Source organism: Chiloscyllium plagiosum, unplaced genomic scaffold, assembly GCF_037043375.1.
Source record: "Chiloscyllium plagiosum isolate Xiang-an unplaced genomic scaffold, Cpla_swu_hap1 HiC_scaffold_13, whole genome shotgun sequence".
In the NCBI taxonomy this organism is placed as follows: Eukaryota; Metazoa; Chordata; class Chondrichthyes; order Orectolobiformes; family Hemiscylliidae; genus Chiloscyllium; species Chiloscyllium plagiosum.
Genome location: NW_028270151.1, coordinates 49,640,228 through 49,662,155, shown reverse-complemented (window position 1 = coordinate 49,662,155; position 21,928 = coordinate 49,640,228). Strand labels below are relative to the sequence as shown.

Below are 21,928 nucleotides of genomic sequence, written 5' to 3'. Positions count from 1 at the left end.
ACTGCAGTATTAAAAAGATACATTTACTTTCAGGATACTGATGACTTGATTCTATTCTCTGAATTTCCCTACCCGATTTTATCTACCAGATGCAAGAAAAAAATTTTTCCGACCATGCATTCCATCACCTCTTCAGATTCCACACTCTGCTCCATGATTGGTTTCCAAGAACTTCAATGAAGCATCTGTGTTTTGTTTTAAAATACTGATTTAAAAGTCTAAAATACTGATTAATATAAACGTCAGTAATTAAGATGTTGTGGAACTTGAAAGGGTTGAGAAAAGATTTACAAGGATGTTGCCAGGGTTGGAGGATTTGAGATCTAGGAAGAGGTTGAATAGGCTAGGGCTGTTTTCCCTGGAGCGTTACAGGCTGAGGGGTGACCTTAGAGGTTTATAAAATCATGGATAGGATAAGTAGACAAAGTCTTTTCCCTGGGTTGGGAGAGTCCAGAACTAGAGGGTATAGATTTAGGGTGTGAGGGGAAAGATATAAAAGAGACCTAAGGGGCAACTTCTTCATACAGAGGGTGGTATGTGTGTGGAATGAGCTGCTGGACGAAGTGGTGGAGGCTAGTACAATTGCAACATTTAAAAGGCATCTGGAGGGGTATATGAATAGGAAAGGTTTGGAAAGATATGGGTCGGGTGCTGGCAGGTGGGACTAGATTGGGTTGGGATATCTGGTTGGCATGGACAAGTTGGACCAAAGGGTCTGTTTCTGTGCTGTACATCTCTATGACTATGACTATGTTGATAAGAAGAGCAGATGTATCCAAATTACATATTCATCATTAAACCTAGCCAGTCTCAGATTTCAAAAAAAGTATCCCATTACTATCACATTTGTAAAGACCATTTTTGAACTACTGGCTTCATAAAATTTTCAATTAGTTCATTTTGAAACATTAGGAAAAAATCATCATCCCAGTTGATGCCTGGCAGCTATCTTCGATTAATGGGTCTGGCTTTGGAGGGACACGAGTTAGACGTACTGATTTGCAAATCTAAAAAGCCGCTTTAGGAGTAAGTGACAAACTTCAGGTACACAGAGTCTGCAATTGGATTGCAGTTCCCAGCAAATGTAGCAGAGTTCAATGTTTTTTAATGAGCAGCTGATAGAAATATTTGAAGTTGCTGGCAATGACTAATTAGTAACTGTGCAACCACATTGAATTGATTCAGGTATGCAGTCAATCATAAAAGCCCCAGCATCAATCTAAAGAAAGGCCAAGCACCTGGCTATGCAGCTTCTGCCAGATCTCGGGTAATAAAGAATTTCTAGACTAATTTATCTGAAATGATAGTGTTCAAGTCTGTTCAGCTACAGGCCTGATTTGTTCATTAGGGTGCAATGCATCATCTGTGAAGAGAGAAATAATTAACATTTCAAGTCAAATACGAGATGCTGCCAGACTGAGCATTTCCAGTACTTTGTTTTTATTTTGATTTCAGCATTTATACTATTTTGTATTTATGCAGAGGAGGCTGTGGGCTCGTGCAAATGAAAAGGACATTTGTTGCATATCATTGATATGTACAGGCACAGATCATTTTTAATGTATGGCATATGACATGGGGCATGATTTGGTTTACAAGTCTCAAAAACAATGACATTGCTCCAGTAACACAGATGTAAGGTGGATGCTGCAACGATACTATGGCTTTTAGGGGTGTGTTTGTCGTTTTTTATTTGAAGGGAGGTTTGGAGCCATAGATACTGTGCTGTCTCCTACAAGCCAATGAAATGAGACAATGTGTTTTCTTTTTAAAGTTCAAACAATAAGAGCAGCATGAATGGGTGGAGTCAGGCTCCCACAGAACCAAGGCATTAGTTCAGCTTTCAGCAGTTGTTGGGGTTTTGAAGTTGGCATCGAAGATATTACATCTCGCTCTCCCTGTTACAACTAAAAGTTGGGTTCTTTTTCTGCTGCCAGAATCACGTGAGACAATCTGTTTTACTGACTCTGCCTTTGCCAAGTGTGTGTTTGTGGAATGTTACTATATTGGAATAGTTGCTGTTCAGTGGTTAAATAATCTATCACTCTGTTAAGTTGTTCAATAGAGTTAGTTATATCCGTCTTTTTTTCTTTTGTTTATATGTCAACTGAGGATAAGAATAAAGTGTAACCAATCAAATTATATGTGGAGTACAGCACCTTACACTTGCCTTCAAAGTTATTAGAGTCTGGGCTGTCTCCTTGATATACTTGCAGGAGTTTGGTTTGGTCCGTAACAATACATTGTAGATCGTGATCACCCTGCCCTTTTTGAAAAGTTTGTCAGCCAAAGCTTGAAGTCACCGATGTAATGAGAACTGATTGACACAAAATGATGGTTTTACTAGATGGAGCAGACTTCTGGGAAAGAAAATATAAGCATTCAGAGGATTTGTAGTGAGATTCCACAAAAATAGCTGTTGATTCAGATTCCACAGTGGAATCCACTGGTCACAGCAAAAGCTGTGAGCCCTGATAACAGTAGCATTGTCAAGACCTAGATACCAGGGCTAGTTAAGCCTTTCTAACTAGTAATCATTGGCTGAAGATTCCCTATTCAGGGCAGTGCTAAATCAGTGTGTAGGGCTCAATGAAATCATGACTCACCAATCTGAGTATGAAAATAAACCTGACTGCTTTAAAGTAGTGTATTCCTGTCCACCCAGAAGAACAGTAAGACTAGGAATGGTGGAGCATCAGGGGAATCTCACCTTGATGGTTATAACTTCACACCCATTTGTTTTTCATTGGACAAAGTCTGGCCCCACGTATTGGCTTTCTACCCTTATTGTTGGGTTTATTGTTCTGGAATTATCACATAAGGAAACATTACAATTAAAAGACCTGTGGCCATTTACAGGGAGAGCCGACTACCAACATCTTGAGTAAATGTTCTCTTCCCTGACCCCTACATCCCAGCTACAAAAAATACAGCTTCCTTGAGTCAACTGCTCATAAATATTTGACCTTTAATTTGCTGAGAGCTACAGTGTGTCTCTTCATACAAAAGTCTACGGCATTCAGTCCATTGAGCATCCCAAGTTATTAATTTAGATCACAGCCAATCACTTTCTTCAATACTACTTCCCTCACACTACCCCTATCATTTGATGCCACTAGTCTCTGAAATAGTGAGAAGATCATTAAGTACCATCAAGGTAAGATAATTAAGGGATATTCATTTGAGACTAGTTTAAATAACAGGACCCTTGGGGCCAATTGATTCTCATGAGTCTGTATTTAAATCCTAAAATACTGTTGTTCATTTAATTGTCAAAATGTTACAGGCTCTACTTTTTCTTTTCTTGACAGATTATAATGGAACAGTACAAAAGGTTTGCCTGGGTGGCCTGGTTTACAGAGATTTTTATCACTGTCAGCATTACGGTTTCTTTTCTAGTGCTTGGATCTACAATGAAGCATACATGTATGTCAACTATTCCAGATATTATTGCATTTAATTTCTGAAAAATGTATTATAGCAGTAAATTTATTATAGTTTTTAAATATAAATTCTGGATGATTGATACTTTAATCAGTTTGTCTCATAAGTGGTTTCTATGCCTTTTCAAAGAAAAGCCTATAATTCTTTGGCTACGTTGCAATCAACACAGGGACATCTATTTGCATTAAAGTTCTGACATAATTACACGATATTATATTAAACAATGTTGTAGGATAAGTGTTAGATGGCAGATGAAAGACTTATTTTTTAAAAAGACCAAATTTGTAATAAGTACCTTTTGAAAAAAAGTATCACGTATTGTTAAATTTTAAAAATTAGCATGTGGAGTAAAGAGATCTCTTCCTTAGCCCCATCCACCCCCAGGTTATTTCAGTCAGACTGCTTTGTTGCACATCTTCAGAGTTCATTGTTTTACTGAAACATATTTGTGATTGATTTAGAGACTTGCTGAATTAATTCAAAATTGAAGTGAAGAATATGACAAGTACAACATTTGAGAATAATCACCAAATTGTAGCATATTATTACATTGTTCCCAGGTTTGTTCTGTGTGAAGATGCAGAATGGATTTCACACTGTGCAAATAGATTGTAGAGCACAAAGGAATCGATAACATTAAAAGTACAAAATGTCAATGTGTAGAATAACACCAGAATAATGAACAGTGTAGAAAACTCCTTCTCTTTATTTTCCACACAATAAAATTAGCTTGCAAGATAATAATCAGATATTTTGACAATATGAATGCACTATTCATATCAAACATATTGAAACAGTATTAGTCATGACTCACTAGAATAATAAACCATTCCATAGTAGCTATAAATGTGAACTACTTAGTCAAGCTTAAGTAGTCTAAATTCTTCAGTTAGGTCATTCTAGTAGACCTGGCAGTGGGCCAGGGAAGCTCAACAGGAGAGCCCACCTGATATCCAGCCAACAATCCTTTCACAGGATGCGAATGTCACTGAGTCAATCCAGAGACTGTGAGGGCCCTTCAAAGCTGAGGTACTTTCTGTGACATTGTAAATAATTAAGTAGCGAGAGCCTGCCCCAACCTGCAGTTGTCCCAGGTCTGCATTGGAGTGATGAAAAGCATGTTGCAGGTCCTCTTATTCTGCTACAGGGAGGATGCCTCATATTAAATGCATTAACAGTAGGTCCTGGTTGGAATCTGGAAGATTCTGGTGATGGTAGCATCCCTGTTCCCTCATTGAGCCCAATAATGGGCCTAATTGGTTACCCTGTGTTGCTGGATGGATTGCCTCTGTGACACTCGCCCTGCCGCTGCTAATATTGCTTGGAAGTTAGTACGTGTCACTGTTAGACAATTTTACTGCCAGTTCTAGTTCCTAACCTGCCTTCATGGAGCTAGGAATGTTAACCCCTATACTTTGAAAAGTATCAGGAAACCTCCAATAGGAAATTTTGACAGTGGAACCAATTCTAGATACTGCGTAAGTGAGTTGGCTGTTTTATATAAACTTTATCTGCAGCTTCCCTTACGGTCACCCCCAATCCTGAAGAAGGGTTACACCTGAAACATTGACTTCTCCATCTTCTGATGTTGCCTGGCGTGCTGTGTTCTCCCAGCCCCCTGCTTGTCTACCTTACACAGCAGTTTAATATTGTGCTGAACCTTGTGATTTAACCATCAACATGTCAGCAATTATCAGCTATGCACTTGGGGTAGCATCTCAATATATATATATTTACCATTATTTAGTTCAATCTGAACTCAACATGTCACTACAGTGAGTTCGTTCACAATCAATTGCAGAATCTAGGTAAATAAATGTTGGCGTGTAAGTCTTAATCTTTCTTATTCCTGAACTTTAATAAACAAGTTCTGAATTAAATGTAGCAATTACAGATGATTTCACATTTAAATCTTTTTAAAAACAGTAAGTTTTTTAAAGTTAAATGTAAATAATATTTATTGTTAAGAGGCAATAAATGTAGCTTTAAAAATTGAAATTGTTTATTACTGTTGAAAATCATTTTGCAAATAATACAAAAAACAATGATTTTAATGAATTTAGATGATAAATTCCATACCTTTATCCTAATGGCTGGCCTGACATTGCCCTCTCATATTTCTGAGAAAGGTCAGATTTTTAAGAGTTATCTTAAAAATATCCTTGAAGAAGTCAAACATGCTAACCAATTTATAGGAGACCCTGGCTTCTGACATACCAAAAGAAAGAAGCTTTATTTGAGAGGCACAAATATATCAAGATACTTTGTCAGGAACACGCAGGCATGAGGATAAGACATCAAAGGGAGAGTGTGAACTTACAGACAAACCTCTTCCCGGCCCCTTAAAGTAGCACCCGCCCAATTTGTGGCAGAGTCTGCAGATCTGTTAATTAGGGAGGTTGTTATTCATTGACTCTAACTTGGTTGTTCAAAAGGAAAGCAGCCCTTGTTTATTTCCAGAAGCAAATTCCTCTTTTTTTTACTTTGCTGTAGTTGTTATTCAATAAAAGTTGATGTTATTGATTGTTTTGAAGGCTTCATAATACCTGATGCACCCACCTGAACAATGACAAGATGATATGCTGGGTATTGGGGAAACATTAGCAATCCTTCAGACAGGGTTTTAACATGGTATAGCAGTAATAAAGGTAGCCTCATTCTTGCACTGCAGTTACTGTGATGATTGATCAGACAGATCATGATGTGAAGGGGCAAATCATTTACAATTGTGATCATCTCTTTCTAATGAAACATCATCCATGCCATCTATGTGCCCTCACAAGCTTTTCAGTTATCGGTTTGCTCACATTGTGTGTGCTGTGGAGGGTAGTTCCTGGCTGACAACAACTGAGGTCACCTTCCACCCCGACCTCAAATTTACCTGGACTGTCTCAGACTCCTCCCTCCCCTTCCTAGACCCCTCCATTTCTATCTCGGGCGACCGACTCAACACAGACATTTACTACAAACCGACCGACTCCCACAGCTACATAGATTACACCTCCTCCCACCCTGCCCCCTGTAAAAACGCCATCCCATATTCCCAATTCCTCCGCCTCCGCAACATCTGCTCCCAGGAGGACCAATTCCACTACCGAACAACTCAAATGGCCTCCTCCTTCAAAGACCGCAATTTCCCCTCCGACGTGGTCGACGATGCTCTCCGCCGCATCTCCTCCACTTCCCGCACCTCCGCCCTTGAACCCCGCCCCTCCAGTCGCCACCAGGACAGAACCCCACTGGTCCTCACCTTCCACCCCACCAACCTCCGGATACATTGTATCATCCTCCGTCATTTCCGCCACCTCCAAACAGACCCCACCACCAGGGATATATTTCCCTCCCCACCCCTATCAGTGTTCCGGAGGGACCACTCCCTCCGCGACTCCCTCGTCAGGTCCACACCCCCCACCAACCCAACCTCCACTCCCTGCAACCGCAAGAAGTGCAAAACCTGTGCCCACACCTCCCCCCTCACCTCCCTCAAAGGCCCCAATGGATCCTTCTATATCCGTCGCAAGTTCGCCTGCACCTCCACATACACCATTTACTGTATCCGTTGCACCCGATGTGGTCTTCTCTACATTGGGGAGACCGGCTGCCTACTTGCGGAACGTTTCAGGGAACACCTCTGGGACACCCGCACCAACCAACCCAACCGTCCCGTGGCTGAACACTTTAACTCTCCCTCCCACTCCGCCAAGGACATGCAGGTCCTTGGCCTCCTCCATCGCCAGACCCTGACCACACGACCCCTGGAGGAAGAGCACCTCATCTTCCCCCTAGGAACCCTCCAACCACACGGGATAAATGTAGATTTCTCCAGCTTCCTCATTTCCCCTCCCCCCATCTTATCTCAGGCCCAACCCCCGGATTCAGCACCGCCCTTTTGACCTGCAATCCTCTTCCCGACCTCTCCGCCCCCCACCCCCTCTCTGGCCTATCACCCTCACCCTCACCTCCTTCCACCTATCGTATTCCCAGCGCCCGTACCCCAAATTCCCTCCCCCCTACCTTTTATCTCATCCCGCCTGGCACACCAGCCTCATTCCTGAAGAAGGGCTTATGCCCGAAACGTCGATTCTCCTACTCCTCGGATGCTGCCTGGCCTGCTGTGTTTTTCCATCACCACATTTTTCAACAACTGAGGTCACGTACAGCTAGACTTTAAATATGATGCTGTCAGCAACAAGACCAGACAGTGCTGGCAGCAGTGAGGTACTTCCACTGCTGGTCAGCTAAAGGTAATAAGTGCAGTACCATAGGGACATGGTACATACGTAAGCAGTGGAGGGTTTGTGTGAGAACTAGCTAACACTCAGTGAGAGAAACCCTCCATGACATTTCCCACATTGATCCTTATCTACATTTGACCAAAAAATGACTCTTTTATTTTGACAGCAATACAATATCTTTCCAACATTTTAGACAAAGTTCCTCCTGTGTTATTCTTCATCTCTGTGCCTTCAAGTAGGAAAGAAAAATGAATTTGAAGCAAGGAAACTTCTGATTGCTGCTTTGAATGGGGTCAGAGCTATTATAACAAACTTCTAAATAATTTGCAAGGATATTTGCAAATGGTCCAGGAAATTTTGATGTGAATGCAAAATCTAGCTTCGCACACTTGCATCCTGTCTTGGAAATTCAATGCTGGAATAATGTTGTGTGCTTAAAGATGTATTTTTCAGAAACTACTTTGTCATTATCAGAGGGTATTGCAGCTAATTTTTAAAGAATTGTATATGTTCATTGAATTTGGGTGTTGCTGACTCGGCCATTTATTACTCCTCTCCAACTGGCAACACTGAAGAGTCAATCACATTGCTGTGTGTCTGGAGTCACACGTAGGCCAGACCAGGGAAGGAAAGCAGATTTCCTTTCTGGAAGAACATTAGTGAACCACATGGATTTTTACAACAATTGACAATTGTCACCATTAGACTAGCTTTTAGTAGAATTTTTATATAACATACCTCAGAACTATACATTGATTTCATGTGCTACCATTAAGTTGAAAGATTTGTAGTGATGACACTTTACAACTGAAAGTCTTGTAGCATTTGATTACGTAATTGACGAGTTTTTTTTTCCTTACATGTATCTTTTCCAAGCAGTGGAGGGTTGGGTAGATTCCTTCTGGAGCAAGAAATGTGAAACAGCTGCTGAACATTGTGAAAAGTCTTACTTTCAATTAATTAAGATCGGTGGTGCAAAAAGGTAAAGAAACAATTGAATCCTGCATTGTGATGGTAATTGTCTGACAAGTAACTGCTTAGAATTGAGATGAAAAACTGCTGGTTACTATTTCATAAAACATGAGATGGTCTAGACAAGATATGATAACTTCACTCGAAACTACTAGAGCCTTAATTATTAAACAGGATTTTAGTGCTGGTGTTAGGATCCTGCCTCAGAATCTGATGTCTGTTCTGAGCCAACAATTGCAGGTAGTGGGATAAGTTTAGCAAGTTTAATGGAGAGAGAGAGAGAGAGAGAGAGAGAGAGAGAGAGATGATGTAGCTGTTACTGGTCCTACCAGGGCAGACAGCCTCAACTAAGTACATGGGAATTGCTGAAGTAACTTGGTGATCAAGTACTCCTCAATCTCATCCTTAATAATGGACTCTAAATTGTTAACCATGACCAAAGTCAGGCTAACTGGCCTATAAACTCCTGTATTCTGCCTCACTCTCTTCTTAAATAGTGGTGTTATGTTACCTCAAGACTGTTTTAATGAGCAGATGATCCACATTTGGTGGAAAATATGATGGTAGGGCTGAATTAGGAACGTCCTAACATGGCTTTGATACTTTCCTGCTCCCTGTCCTCTCGGTCTATGAGCCCAGGGCCATAAAAATTGTGAATGCAGCTTTTCTCAAAATCACCAATTTATAATCTTTATTTTCACCACGTAAAAAGAGGATCTTCAAGCATTCTGTTGGACAATGTTCATCATCAAAAGTACAACTAAAATAAAATGCCTGAAAATTAAAGATTTCTTTCAGACGGTTACTTTATTCATTTTCAACTTGCCACTATAAATGAAAATAAGCTTGTGTCTTTTTGCTATTCATGTGGGAATAAATTAGTTTATCCCTTTTTATTGCAGAAATAACTGTCAGTCAAAATCATCTTTAAAATGAACATCCATTGATTTCTTTCTGACACAAAGTTACTCAGGTTAAATTTTTAACCTACCTGTTGGCATCCTGTTTGGCAAACTGCTAATTTAAAGAAAGAGATTTTATAAATCCATGACAATTCATAGTCTTGCTAATAAATGTGAAAAAGCTAGTTCTGCAAGAAGAGTCATGGGACCAGAGCTTTAATTCCATTTCTCTTCCCACAGATGCTGCCAGACCTGCTAAGTTTCTCCAACATTTTAATTTCAGCTTTCCAACATCTGCAGCATTTACTTCAATTAGAAAAAGATCTGATGAAGTGACAATGTGTTGTGGATGCCAGCTGTGTACTTGACATTACATTACTAATTCCCATTTCTCCTGTGATTTAAAACATAGCTTCAGTGCCCATGGATATTTGATTGATATCTAGTCCACATGACAAGTCATTTTCCTTGATACTGTTGTCAGAAATTTGATTAATTTGTAGAAGAAAATGGAAGATTTGAAAGTAAGTAATAAAATGAGGCAGAACTTCTTTGCAGCCAGCAAGGTATTTAAAAACAAAACACTGTTAGACAGTAGAAAATGCAGAAAAGCCCTTCTCCCTTATGGGGAGTGTCTCGGACCAAACTGCGCAATCTCTTGATACTGAGTCACACATTTAAGACATGTCAGGGAGAGTTTCTTCTTGAAAGGTAGTGAATGTGTGGAATTCATTACTGCAGATGGTTGTAAAGCCTGGGTTATTACGTATATTCAAAGCTGAGATCCAGGTTTTTAATTGGTATGCGAATCAAGGGTTTTGGAGAAAAGGTAGCAAAATGGGGTTGAGGGGCTGTTAGCTCTACTCGATGAGCTGAATGTCTACTTATGCTCCTTTATCTTATGATCTTATGCTCTTAGTAAATCAAATTTACATAGGAAATGTTTTTAAAATACTTTTTCTCACAGAATTTGACAATGAACATTGTCCAACAGAATGCTTGAAGATCCTGTTTTTACGTGGTGAAAATAAAGCGTATAAATTGGTGATTTTGAGAAAAACTGCATTTACAAACTCTTTCACTCGGGCCAGGGCATGGCTGATGTTGGAAATTGAGAAGTTCTCGCAGTAGCAGGTACCTTTCTAAATTTGGGAGTAAGGCAGATTACTGAAGATGGGAGCATCTTAACCCCCACTGGTTTGATGAGGAATCTCCCATCTCAAAAGCCAGAAAACTATCACATTAAATTTAAGAAAGTGACATTTTCCACAACTAATTAAATACAAGACCGGACAACCAGATTACAGCATTTTGGCTTATGTGGAATAAGACAGCTTTATTGGTCTTCAAGAGAAGCTCTCAGCAATAAATGGGATGCAAACTTATTTTCAAAAATTACGAATAAAGACACACTGTGGCTAGGACTCTCGAGCATATACAGTGGCACTGTGGAACACAGAGGATGTTTGCTTTTTGGCGTCTTTCCCAAACATCAAAATAATCCTCTGGCCTGCTTCCCCCACCTCCTTTTCAATTACTACCTCTTATGTTGTCCTCAACTCCTTTAATCTCAAGTAAATTTTTACTTCTGTAAAATAATTTAGGCCTCTTATATTAAAGTTTCTATATTTGCTTTGGAAAATATATATCCTTCCTAGTGTTATAACCTGTGTAATTACTTTGCTCTGCAGTTTGACTCGAGGATTAATTTGCCTGCTGGGATTCGGTATTATTTTTACGGTGGCCATGTCTAATCCAAAGGTAAGTTAGCCATGAAGGATGTTATATTCAACTTTATCATTCTAATACTTGGAGAGACTAATGATCTGCAGTATTTAAAGTGCATCTGAATGGTTGCTTTTTCCCTTACTGAAGAATTGACTCAGTTGAATGGGGTCAGAGGAAGCTACCTCATTTAAATGTTTGAAAGGTAGTAGGCAGCTCATGGACCATTTTAACCTGCTGCTATAGGGGAGTGGTCAGGCGTCTTGGTGTTGACTGACCAGATTGGTGAGTGGTTGTGGACAGTGAGGCAGCAAGCTCTCCACCAACTTTGGAAATATAAAATTCATTTTTGAGAACCCAGGGCAAGATTCATAAAACGAGAACAATTTGAATTCAGTGAGGGGAGGACAAGGTCAAAATCATATTTTAGAACCAGATGAAGATTTCAGACAATGATCATATTCAGGGGAGTGATCATCGACAGACTTTTGTAATCATGTATACTGAACTAAACTCTCACGCAGTAGGGCGCTGAACAATTCCTCAGCGCTAGGTAACATGAGGATGACGTAGCACTTCATTTTAGAAAACAAAAGATGGCACACTAACAAACATTGCTCTCCCACATGATAAACCACCAATGCAACAGATAGTGAGAACAGCCTGTCTGCCAATCACATCAAATTATTCTCTCCACTTGCAAATCAGAAACCTTATGTTGCATTTTCTATTTCAAATATTCTGAGAAATGATTGGATTTAGACTCAAGTCAAAATCAATCTTTCAGTAAAATATCAAATTTTAGAAAAAAGTTTTGTTTCCTAATGGAGAAATTCAACAAACACAAAGGCAGTGAATGTGTTTAGTAGTAATTATTTAAATTAATTCTGCATTAAAAACCCAGTCATATTTCCTTCAACAAGCTGTAACCTTTTCAAGAGAATTAATTTGAGACAACTGTGGAAGAGGAGAGTTTCTGCTAAGTCAGTGTGGTGGGAGAGTGCTTCAACAGCATATATTTGGAAATTGTTGTTTCACAACAGCAATTTCAGGATTTCCTTGTTATTCTGTGTACTCGTGCACTTCGGAGTCACTGTCAGTTTCAATCAGATATTGACAGTTTTGCTGCAAAATTTAGGCAACTCTAATTTGTCAACTGATGCACACATTTTTGGCATTTAATATTTATTGACTTAGGAATGGGATGTGACTTGTCTTCAGTGAATCTGTATACAACTACTTCTTTATTCATTTGTAATGATCAGTTTTACTTTGACCAAATAGTTGGGCAAATAGTTATCAATGAAAATCATCACCTTGTTGCAAGAACACTCCCCAACACAAGACAAAACTCAAAACATCATTCCTCTACTCTGATCAAAAGCTATGAAATAATTTTGTTTGAGTTTTTTTTTTCATTATTGCTGCTGTTTTCTACAGGGATTTGTTATTGTGCTTGATAAAGTCACCTCATTTACTTTAAATCTTGAAGCTGGCCTCTTCATTTTCCTGATGCTGAGAAATTCTCGATCAGAGCCATATAAGTAAGTACATTTTCTAATTCCGTGTTAGTCAATGGAAGTATTATTCAAGAGGAGAGAAACATAGTTAACGTCTTTGAATTTCAAAGAGACAGCAATTGATTGAGGTTTATAGAACTCTCTTTTATAAATTTCTATGAAGGGGGTTATGCATAACCATTGTTCAAAAGGCTTGGCCATGATGACAGTTCGATGATAAATGACAAAATACAGATGTTGCATCTTTAGAATATCAGATTGATTTTAATTAGTGTATTCACTTGATATTTAATAACCAGAGTTATAGGATACAGAATGCAAGGGTACAAAAACATGAAATTGATGGTCATGTTGACACTTAGCAGCACCTTTTTTTCATTGCATAAACAGGATGCTTGATAACTACAAGCATGAACTGTTTATTCAATACTGGAACAACTGCATTTGGCACATTCGTTAGTTACATTGTAACTTGTTTATGGCAGCTGTTCAGCCAGGAAGTGTTGAATGTGCATTAGTCTGTCAGTATCTGACTATAGAAATGATTGTCACAGTAGATCCTTCATCAGAACTTGAAACTAGAAAATAAGCTGCAGGGTGAGGCAGTGATATTTGAAAGGTTTGGCATAATGAGCAACCATACAGAAATGTGTTGTTGAAATGTCTGAAGGTTAAATGGATTAACTTTCTATGAACAAATGTATAAGAGTTGACTTTTTTGTGACTGTAAAGAATGGCTGACAGCAGAAACAAGATTTTTGTTTTAATCTCCTAACCGACCCCAGTTGCTAAGACGCATTCTGAGGTTTGATAAACAAGATCACATCTTTATAAAACCATGCTGGCTACTTAAATTTTTCCTTTATTTAAATGCATGCTAATTTCATCCTCCATTACAAACTCTCAAATTCTCACCATCACAGAGAGCGTGACAATCTGGTCTTTTTTACAACAGTCCTACATTAGCTGCTGTGTAGTTCCCCAGTGCACATTCTCTTGGTTAAGCCCTGAAAACCTGCAGGTGACATGGAGCATAGAGAGAAGGACAAACATTTGGATCAGTTGGCTCTGGAGAAATACTCACTCCCTTCCTGTCACCCCAGGAATTAATATCTGGGGAGGTCCACAGGTAACCTACCACCCGTTCAGGTCAGTAAGGAGCATGGTGAGTGTGAATGGAGACTTCATCAGAGTGAGACATAGGCCAAATGAGTATAACTAAGAATTGGGTTCCCCATGCAAATCGGGACAGAGGTGCTTAACTAAGGTTTAGTGCCAGAAGTAAACAGTTCAGAGTGAGGGGTATGTGGCAGAGGATAGAAGGTGTGGATCGAGAAGCTGATCTACAGTGAGAGCAGTGCAGAGTGACACCACAAATCACAACGTGGCACGTGCTAGGAAGCCAGCTAATTTAGTGAGTAGGACTGGTGAATATTTTTAGTCTTTCAAGTGAAAAGGAAGCTCTTCAGCTTGTGCTTTTGGTTTTGTTCTCTTTTATTCTTAAAAATGTAAGATTGATACTGGTGATTCTTTTTTCAATAGAAAAATACAGAGTAAATAAATAAATAATCTAAAGTAATTAATAAATCAAAGTTATGATAGTGGTGGCGGGACAGGTGAACTGTTGCTGCAACCGCATACAGAAGCTGCTGTGAACCAAGGTCAGCCAGCGTGATCACATTTACAGTGAGTGTTTACAGCTCGAGGAATGACAGATCAAGGTTAAGGAGCTGGAATTTAAGCTGCAGATATTGTGCCACATCAGGGAAACAATCAGCTGCAAGGACACATTCCAGGAGGCAGTCACACCCCTCAAACTAGGGAATTGAAATTTGTGATCAGGAACAGCATGGTCTGTCAAGGGTGAGGCAGGTATGTGGACCCAAATGCTTGCATTTGAGGAGCCTAACCTACTCAATTGTCCAACAGTTACAAGGGTCTTGCAAGCTGTGGGGGACCACAGGGCGGATGAGGTGATCTGAGCTCAGCACCACTGCACAGGGAGCCATTCAAATGGGGGAGAAAATGGGAACAGAATTATAGGGGACAATATAATTAAAGGGATAGACATTGTCATCTGCAGCTCTCAGCAAGATTCCCAAAGGCTGCATTGCCTGCCCAGTGCCAGGGTTAAGGGCATCTCTTCGGAGCTGGAGAAGAACCTGGAGGGTACGGATCCAGTCGTCATCCACGTTGATACTAACAACATTGGTAGTCCTAGAAAGGAGGTTCTGCCGAAAGATTTTAAACAGCTCGGAGATACATTTAAAGGCAGAACTTTCAAGGTAATAATCTTGTAAATACTAGGAGAAAGTGAGGTCTGCAGATGCTGGAGATCAGAGCTGGAAATGTGTTGCTGGAAAAGCGCAGCAGGTCAGGCAGCATCCAGGGAACAGGAGAATCGACGTTTCGGGCATAAGCCCTTCCTCATTCCTGAAGAAGGGCTTATGCCCGAAACGTCGATTCTCCTGTTCCCTGGATGCTGCCTGACCTGCTGCGCTTTTCCAGCAACACATTTCCAGCTCTTGTAAATACTACCTGAGTCACAAGCCAACCAGTATAGCATAAATAATATCAAGAAGTTAATTGTATGGCTCAAAGATTGGTGGGGGGTGGAATAGGGTTTAGTTCATGAGTACTGGCACCAGCACTGGGGTTGAATAGATAAAAACAGAGACCTGCTGAGTTTCTCCAGCACTTTGACGTTATTGGACAGGAAAGGAGAGTTAATACTTTGAATTCAATATGACTTCAGAATCAGATGGTGATTGGTACAGTGGAAACAGCCACACTAGTTTTCTGTTATTACTGGGTAGAAGGAAGCTGTTCCACTGGGACAGGCATCATCAGAACCAATGAGGGACCCATGTCCTGGTAATTACATAACCAGCTGCAGGGCAGGCTTTAAACTGATGAGATGATGGAAGATGAAAATGTGTTGCTGGAAAAGCGCAGCAGGTCAGGCAGCATCCAAGGAACAGGAGAATCGACGTTTCGGGCATAAGCCCTTCTTCTGTTCCTTGGATGCTATCTGACCTGCTACGCTTTTCCAGCAACACATTTTCAGCTCTGATCTCCAGCATCTGCAGTCCTCACTTTCTCCTCCGAGATGATGGGAGAGTTTGGGAAATGGGAAAACCAGCTTATACAGTAAGAGGATATGACAGCATTGCAGGGAAGGTATGTGGATAATAATAGCCGGAGTAGGACAGGAAGGGTGAAAAACCTTGGTGCTGGAAAAGTACAGCCAGTCAGGCAGCATCAGAGGAGCAGGAGAATTGACGTTTCGAGCATGAGCTCTTCATCAGGAATGAATGAAGAGGTCGTGTTTGAAACATCGACTGTGCTGCTCCTTGAATGCTGCCTGACTGGCTGTGCTTTTCCAGCGGCACACTGTTCGATTCTGATCTCCAGCATCTGCAGTCCTCACTTTCACAGAGTATTCAAACATAATATAATAAAACAGTCAATGGGAGAAAACAATGGTAAAAAGGCAAAATTAAATGTCTGTTCACTTGAATATAGCATGTGGAATGAAATTAATAAATGGCACAAATATGAGTGCATGGATATGATCTGATAGCTGTCACAGAGATGTGATTACAAAGAGGTCAAGGCTGGAAATCAAATACTTTGGTGTGAGACTTCTTTAAAAGACAGGCAGGTGGGAATAAGAACAATAGCAAGAAATTGTCTCAGTTGGAAAATGTAGAATACGTATGGGTGGAGTTAAGAAATCACAAGGGGAGGATGACACTGGTGGGATCAGCCAGTAGATTCCCCCCCCACTCCTCCCATTTCCTAGAATAATATGTTGTGGATCCAACTAGCGATGGGGATGTTTTGGATGTGGTAATGTTTAATGAGGCAGGATTCATAGATTACCTGAGTAAACAATCCGCTAGAAAATGGTGGCCATAACATGGTAGAATTTGAGGGAGAAATGTGGATCAGAAATAAGTGTGCTCATCTTAAATAAGGGTACTCACAAAGGAATGAGGGCAGAGATTGCTGAAGTGAACTGGGAAACATTTAGCAACAAAGAGGAACAAAATCAGACTTTGAAGAAAATAGTTTGTGATTCTCAAAAACATTGGTATTGTTAAATAAGGGAGTACAGTGTACTAAATTCCACCCCATGGTTTCTTGGTTCTCTCCAATTTAAAAATACACACTTTTCTTCCCACTGTAGATGCCATCTCCAGAGCTTCTGAAAGAAGATCTCTCCTTTCAGACCAAATCATAATATCCCAGTGAGACAAGAGTGTAATAAGGCTCTCCAATCATCATTAATGTCCCTAGGCCCTGACCTCCTGCACTATCACCAGCCCAATGTTTCCACATAGTATTTGACAACAAGACTTAATTCAGCTTGAGAAATAACAATGGGCCAAATTTCAGTTGTCAAAGGTATCAAATTTTGTCCTTTGGACATTTTGAGGTGAAATCTCACTTCAGAGAGGCAGGTTTGAACTCAAACTTGGGGGTGGGAGCAAATTCTGAGAAGAGCACAATGATTTGACTCACAAATGTGTCCTGCCAGGGGGGGTATGTGGTGGCACTGGCTACCAACCAGCCTTGCTGGGGAGAAAATCTGCAGGACTCAAGGGAGTGATTGGAGTTGAGAAGTTATCACGATCTTCTGGACATCACAGAGACACCCCTCCTGAAGTCAAGATCCAGCAGATATCTTGAAACAGCCTTGCAGAGAGCAGCAGGCTAGAAGCCAAATTTTCCCCCTTTTAACTTCCACTTCCAGATGGACAAATCATCTGCCTGGCAGTTTTGTGAGGTTCTCTGGAGAACTGACAACCAATGGGTAAAAAGTGTACATTCATCGACTTTGATTTCGATAGAACTCGACTCTATTCTGCATTGGCTGGCTATTTGAAAATGCTAGGTGTATTATCAAGGAAATTGACACACATTAACTCCAGTTTCACTTTTCCAGCAACACATTTTTAGCTCTGATCTCCAGCATCTGCAGTCCTCACGTTCTCCTCTAGTGTCAGTAAGGCTCATTCATGCCATTTTCAGTCAAATAGATGCCTTGGTGCCTGATGAATGACAATCATTTCCGCCTCATCCCTCGAGTTCAATTCTTCTGTATATAATTGGAGCACAGATGTAATGAATTCAGGAACAGAGTGATCCTGGCACAGCCCAAACTGAGTGTCAGCGAGCAGGCTATTGTTAAATAAATGCTACTTGACAATGCAGTCCATGGCTGCTTCCAACACTTCGATTGAGAGTTGACTGATAAAGTTATCAGATCTCTGTCCTCCCTTTGGTGGACAGGACATATCTGGGCCATTCTCCCATGTTGGGTAGTTACCAGCGTTGAAGCTGTATTTGAACAGCTTGGCTAAAGGCAATGTATAGCATACATATCATCCAGTGTTCCAGCTTAACAGATTGACACCCAATTTTCAACTATATCTGGCACTGGTCCTGGTACATTCTCTTGTACTCGTCTTTGAATTGTGGTGATGGAAAACTGAATGAAAATAAAGCAGCGATAACGCTTCCTGAGTAGTAAAGCTGTGGCAGGTAATCAGATAGATGTGGAGGCAAGTATGATGGAAAGTACAAACAGGAAAGTTGAGAGTATTGTAACAATATAGTCTCTATGAAGTTAAAAATCACACAACACCAGGTTATAATCCAACAGGTTTATTTGGAAGTACTAGCTTCCAGAGCACTGCTCCCTCATCAGATAGCTAGTGGTACAGGATCATTCAAGAATTTATAGCAAAAGATCATAGTGTCATACAACTGATGTGATATATTGAACAAATCTAGACTGTTGTTAAGTCTTTTATCTTTTAGAATGGGTTGCAGGTATCAATTCATTAATATGTAAATCCCAGAATTTCTTTCAAGTCACATTCTCGAGATAACTTAAGGTTTTTTAAAAAAATGTGGCAGCTCAGAAATGCATTAAAAGTGAGGTTAGAGTCTGTCTATATTCCAATGTTTAGTCAGACTGGTTCTATTTCCAAGTAGGACTTTATAACATGTCAAATGGATTGACTACATTGACTAGGCGAAAGTGAGAACTGCAGGTGCTGGAAATCAGAGTCTAGATTAGGGTGGTGCTGGAAAAGCACAACAGGTCAGGCAGCATCCGAGGGGCAGGAAAATCGACATTTCGGGCAAAAGCACTTCATCAGGATTTCTGTGCTTTTCCAGCACCACTCTAATCTAGACACTGCCTACAATTATTATCTACAGATTGTGTGCTTTTTAAACAAATAGAATGTATCTGCAAATGCAAATTCACCCCATTGACTTGTGTGTGTGCACGTGAGGAAGGGAGAGAGAGTGTGTGAAAGCGTGCTTGGTAGAGTAGGTGCATGAGTGTGACGAAGTATAAGCCTGAGCGGGTGTACATATGGGTAAGAGAGTGTGTGTGTGTGTGCGTGTGTATAGTGTAGTGGGGTCACCTGTAGTGTGACATGAACCCGCAGTCCCGATTTAAATCCATCCTCATGAGTACCTAACTTGGCTATCAGCCTCTGCTCAGCCACTCTGCATTGTTGCATATTCTAATCAGCGGTCAGGGACATTTCGGCCTCGGATTTTTGGGTGACCATCCTCCAAAGCGGACTTCGGGATACGCAACAACGCAGAGTGGCTGTGCAAAGGCTGATAGCTAAGTTTGGTACATATGAGGATGTACTTAATTAGGACCTTCGGTTCATGTCACACCACAGGTGACCCCACTACACTACACACTCCCTCACACACAAGCACACATATACACATACCCTGTCTCATACACACGTACAGTCTCTCTCTCACATACATCACTCACACGCTCACCCACATGCACACCCTCTCACAGGCCTTATACTCCATCAGATACTTGCGCACACACTCTCTCACTTCCCTCACTCACCTCCCTCCCTCCATCACTCCCCTCACCTCCCTCCCCTTCCCACTCCCCTCCCTCCGTCCCACCTCCCTCCCCATCCCACCTCCCTCCCCTTCCCACCTCCCTCCCCTTCCCACTCCCCTCCCTCCATCCCACCTCCCTCCCCTTCTCACTCCCCTTCACCTTCCTCCATCCCACCTCCCTCCCACTCCCCTCCCTCCATCCCACCTCCCTCCCCTTCTCACTCCCCTTCCCCTTCCTCCATCCCACCTCCCTCCCACTCCCCTCCCTCCATCCCATCTCCCTCCCCTTCCCACTCCCCTTCCTCCATTCCCATCTCCCTCCCCTTTCCACTCCCCTTCCATCTACCTCCTCTCCCTCCCATCCCCACTCCCCTGCCTCCTCTCCCCCGTCTCCCTCACCTCCCTCCCTCACACACACAAATAAGTCTATGGGGTGAATTTGCATTTGCAAAATTGTATTTACAGATACATTCTGTTCTGTTCAGAAAGCGCACAATCTGCGGGCAGTCAATGTGATGTTTTTTAAATTCCTACTTTGGAACTAGAACCAGTCTGACTCAAGATTGGGGTACAGATTCTAACCTCTCACCTTTAATGCATTGTCTGAGTTGAGATGGTCACCTTTTTTATGTATAAAACCTTTAAGTTATCGCAGGAATGTGACTTGAAAGAAGTTCTGGGATTTACATATTAATGAATCATTACCTGCAACTCATTCTAAAAGATGAAAGACTTTAACAGCAATCTAGGTTTGTTCAATGTGTCTTATGATCCTGCTCCACTAGCTACCTGATGAAGGAGCAGCGTTCCAAATGCTAGTGCTTCCAAATAAACCTGTTGTGTGATTTTTAACTTTGTACACCCCAGTCCAACACCAGCATCTCCACGTCACATCTCTTTGATGTCATAAAATGTCTGAAGGGAAACAAAATTCCAAAGGAGGAGGAGTAGACAGATGTTGAGATTTAAGTAAGGAATTAGGCATTCAGCTGAAGGTTTGGTCGCCGGTAGGGATTAAAATTGGGGCGATGTGAGAAAACAGAAATGGAAGAGTGTGGATATCGAGGCATTACTGATTCAGCTGTGCTGAATGCTTGGTACACTTTAGGATACAGTGGGGTTCTAACTTTGTGAGGTGAAAAGGTAGGTGAAAACTGTTGGGTTGCTTAATCCTTGGCTACTAAACACATCCATTCTCTTATATGTTGCACCTCTTGTTGCTATTACATTTGTTTGCAATTTCACTTAGCTATGTCAATTTCATGGACGTTTTACCCTTGTGTGCTGTTATCACCTTTCTCTTATATTCATGTTTTTAATTTTGATGTAAGGTCTACATTTAGAACATTAGCTAATTATTTCACAAGCTAACGGGTTTGCTGTATATGTGCACATTCTTTGTTGTTAAAATTTCTAATGATTTATTTATTCCAAATTGGTATACTGATATAAACATACTTAAATCACTAATCATAAAGGTTTTTAGCCTATGTATTCATTTATAATTGCAGTCAAAAACTTGCCAATATAAATTAGCTCATTCAGACATAAGTAGTTTTTTTTAAAAAAGTAATGTTTACAAGTTGGATATTAATTTCACTGTAGTATATAAAACTGAGATTTGAAACTTGAGATCACAAATGTAATAGAACAATAGCAATTATAAAACAAATACCTTAAAATGTAAAACAGATTATGAGATGTACATATTTATATTTTGTCAAATCATTCTGAAATATTGATCACATTGTGTGTTTTAGGCTTATTACTGTGCCTTTACCTATGAGTTCAAGGATGTTTTTGTTACACTGGCTTCTCCCAGTTTATTTCCTATTTGCTGTGGGATATGACATCTATCAAACTTTAGCATATGGTTGGCATCATTCATATTCACTGCCAGGTAATGGTACAGCCTGACGTTATACATTTGTTTCACCATAAGACTTAATGAAGCTTGATTAGTAAGATTTTGAAAGAAAAATGGTTGGGTGGATTTTACTGTAGCTATATTTTGTCAAATTCTTATTTATTCTGTTAACAATAACAGTATATGAAATAATTGTGTACTCTTTACAACTAAGCATATACATTTATTGTTGCCTCAACAATGTAACTCTGCAGTTCCCATGTAATACTTGACTGTTACAATTCATTGTATCCCAGAGTGGGTTAATAACAGACTGTGTGTATTTTATGGATAAGTATTACAACATCACTACTGTTATTTGCA

The 21,928-nt window shown here is 40.5% G+C and overlaps 1 protein-coding gene across 5 annotated transcripts in view; it reads left to right on the top strand.

Annotated features, from left to right (window-relative positions):
- Positions 1–21,928, top strand: part of LOC122555934 (uncharacterized) — a 316,199-nt gene extending 294,271 nt beyond the window's left edge. For 3 of the 5 annotated variants that reach the window (XM_087993574.1, XM_087993575.1, XM_087993573.1), the window contains 5 exons: positions 3,312–3,426; positions 8,556–8,661; positions 11,245–11,314; positions 12,719–12,822; positions 21,459–21,928. In XM_087993574.1, the coding sequence (XP_087849700.1) occupies positions 3,312–3,426; positions 8,556–8,661; positions 11,245–11,314; positions 12,719–12,822; positions 21,459–21,615 (552 nt within the window). In that variant the 3' untranslated portion in view covers positions 21,616–21,928. Of the gene's footprint in view, positions 1–3,311; positions 3,427–8,555; positions 8,662–10,520; positions 10,688–11,244; positions 11,315–12,718; positions 12,823–21,458 lie in introns of those variants that run through there. The other 2 variants (XR_015759187.1, XM_043702225.2) reach the window with 2 other exon arrangements.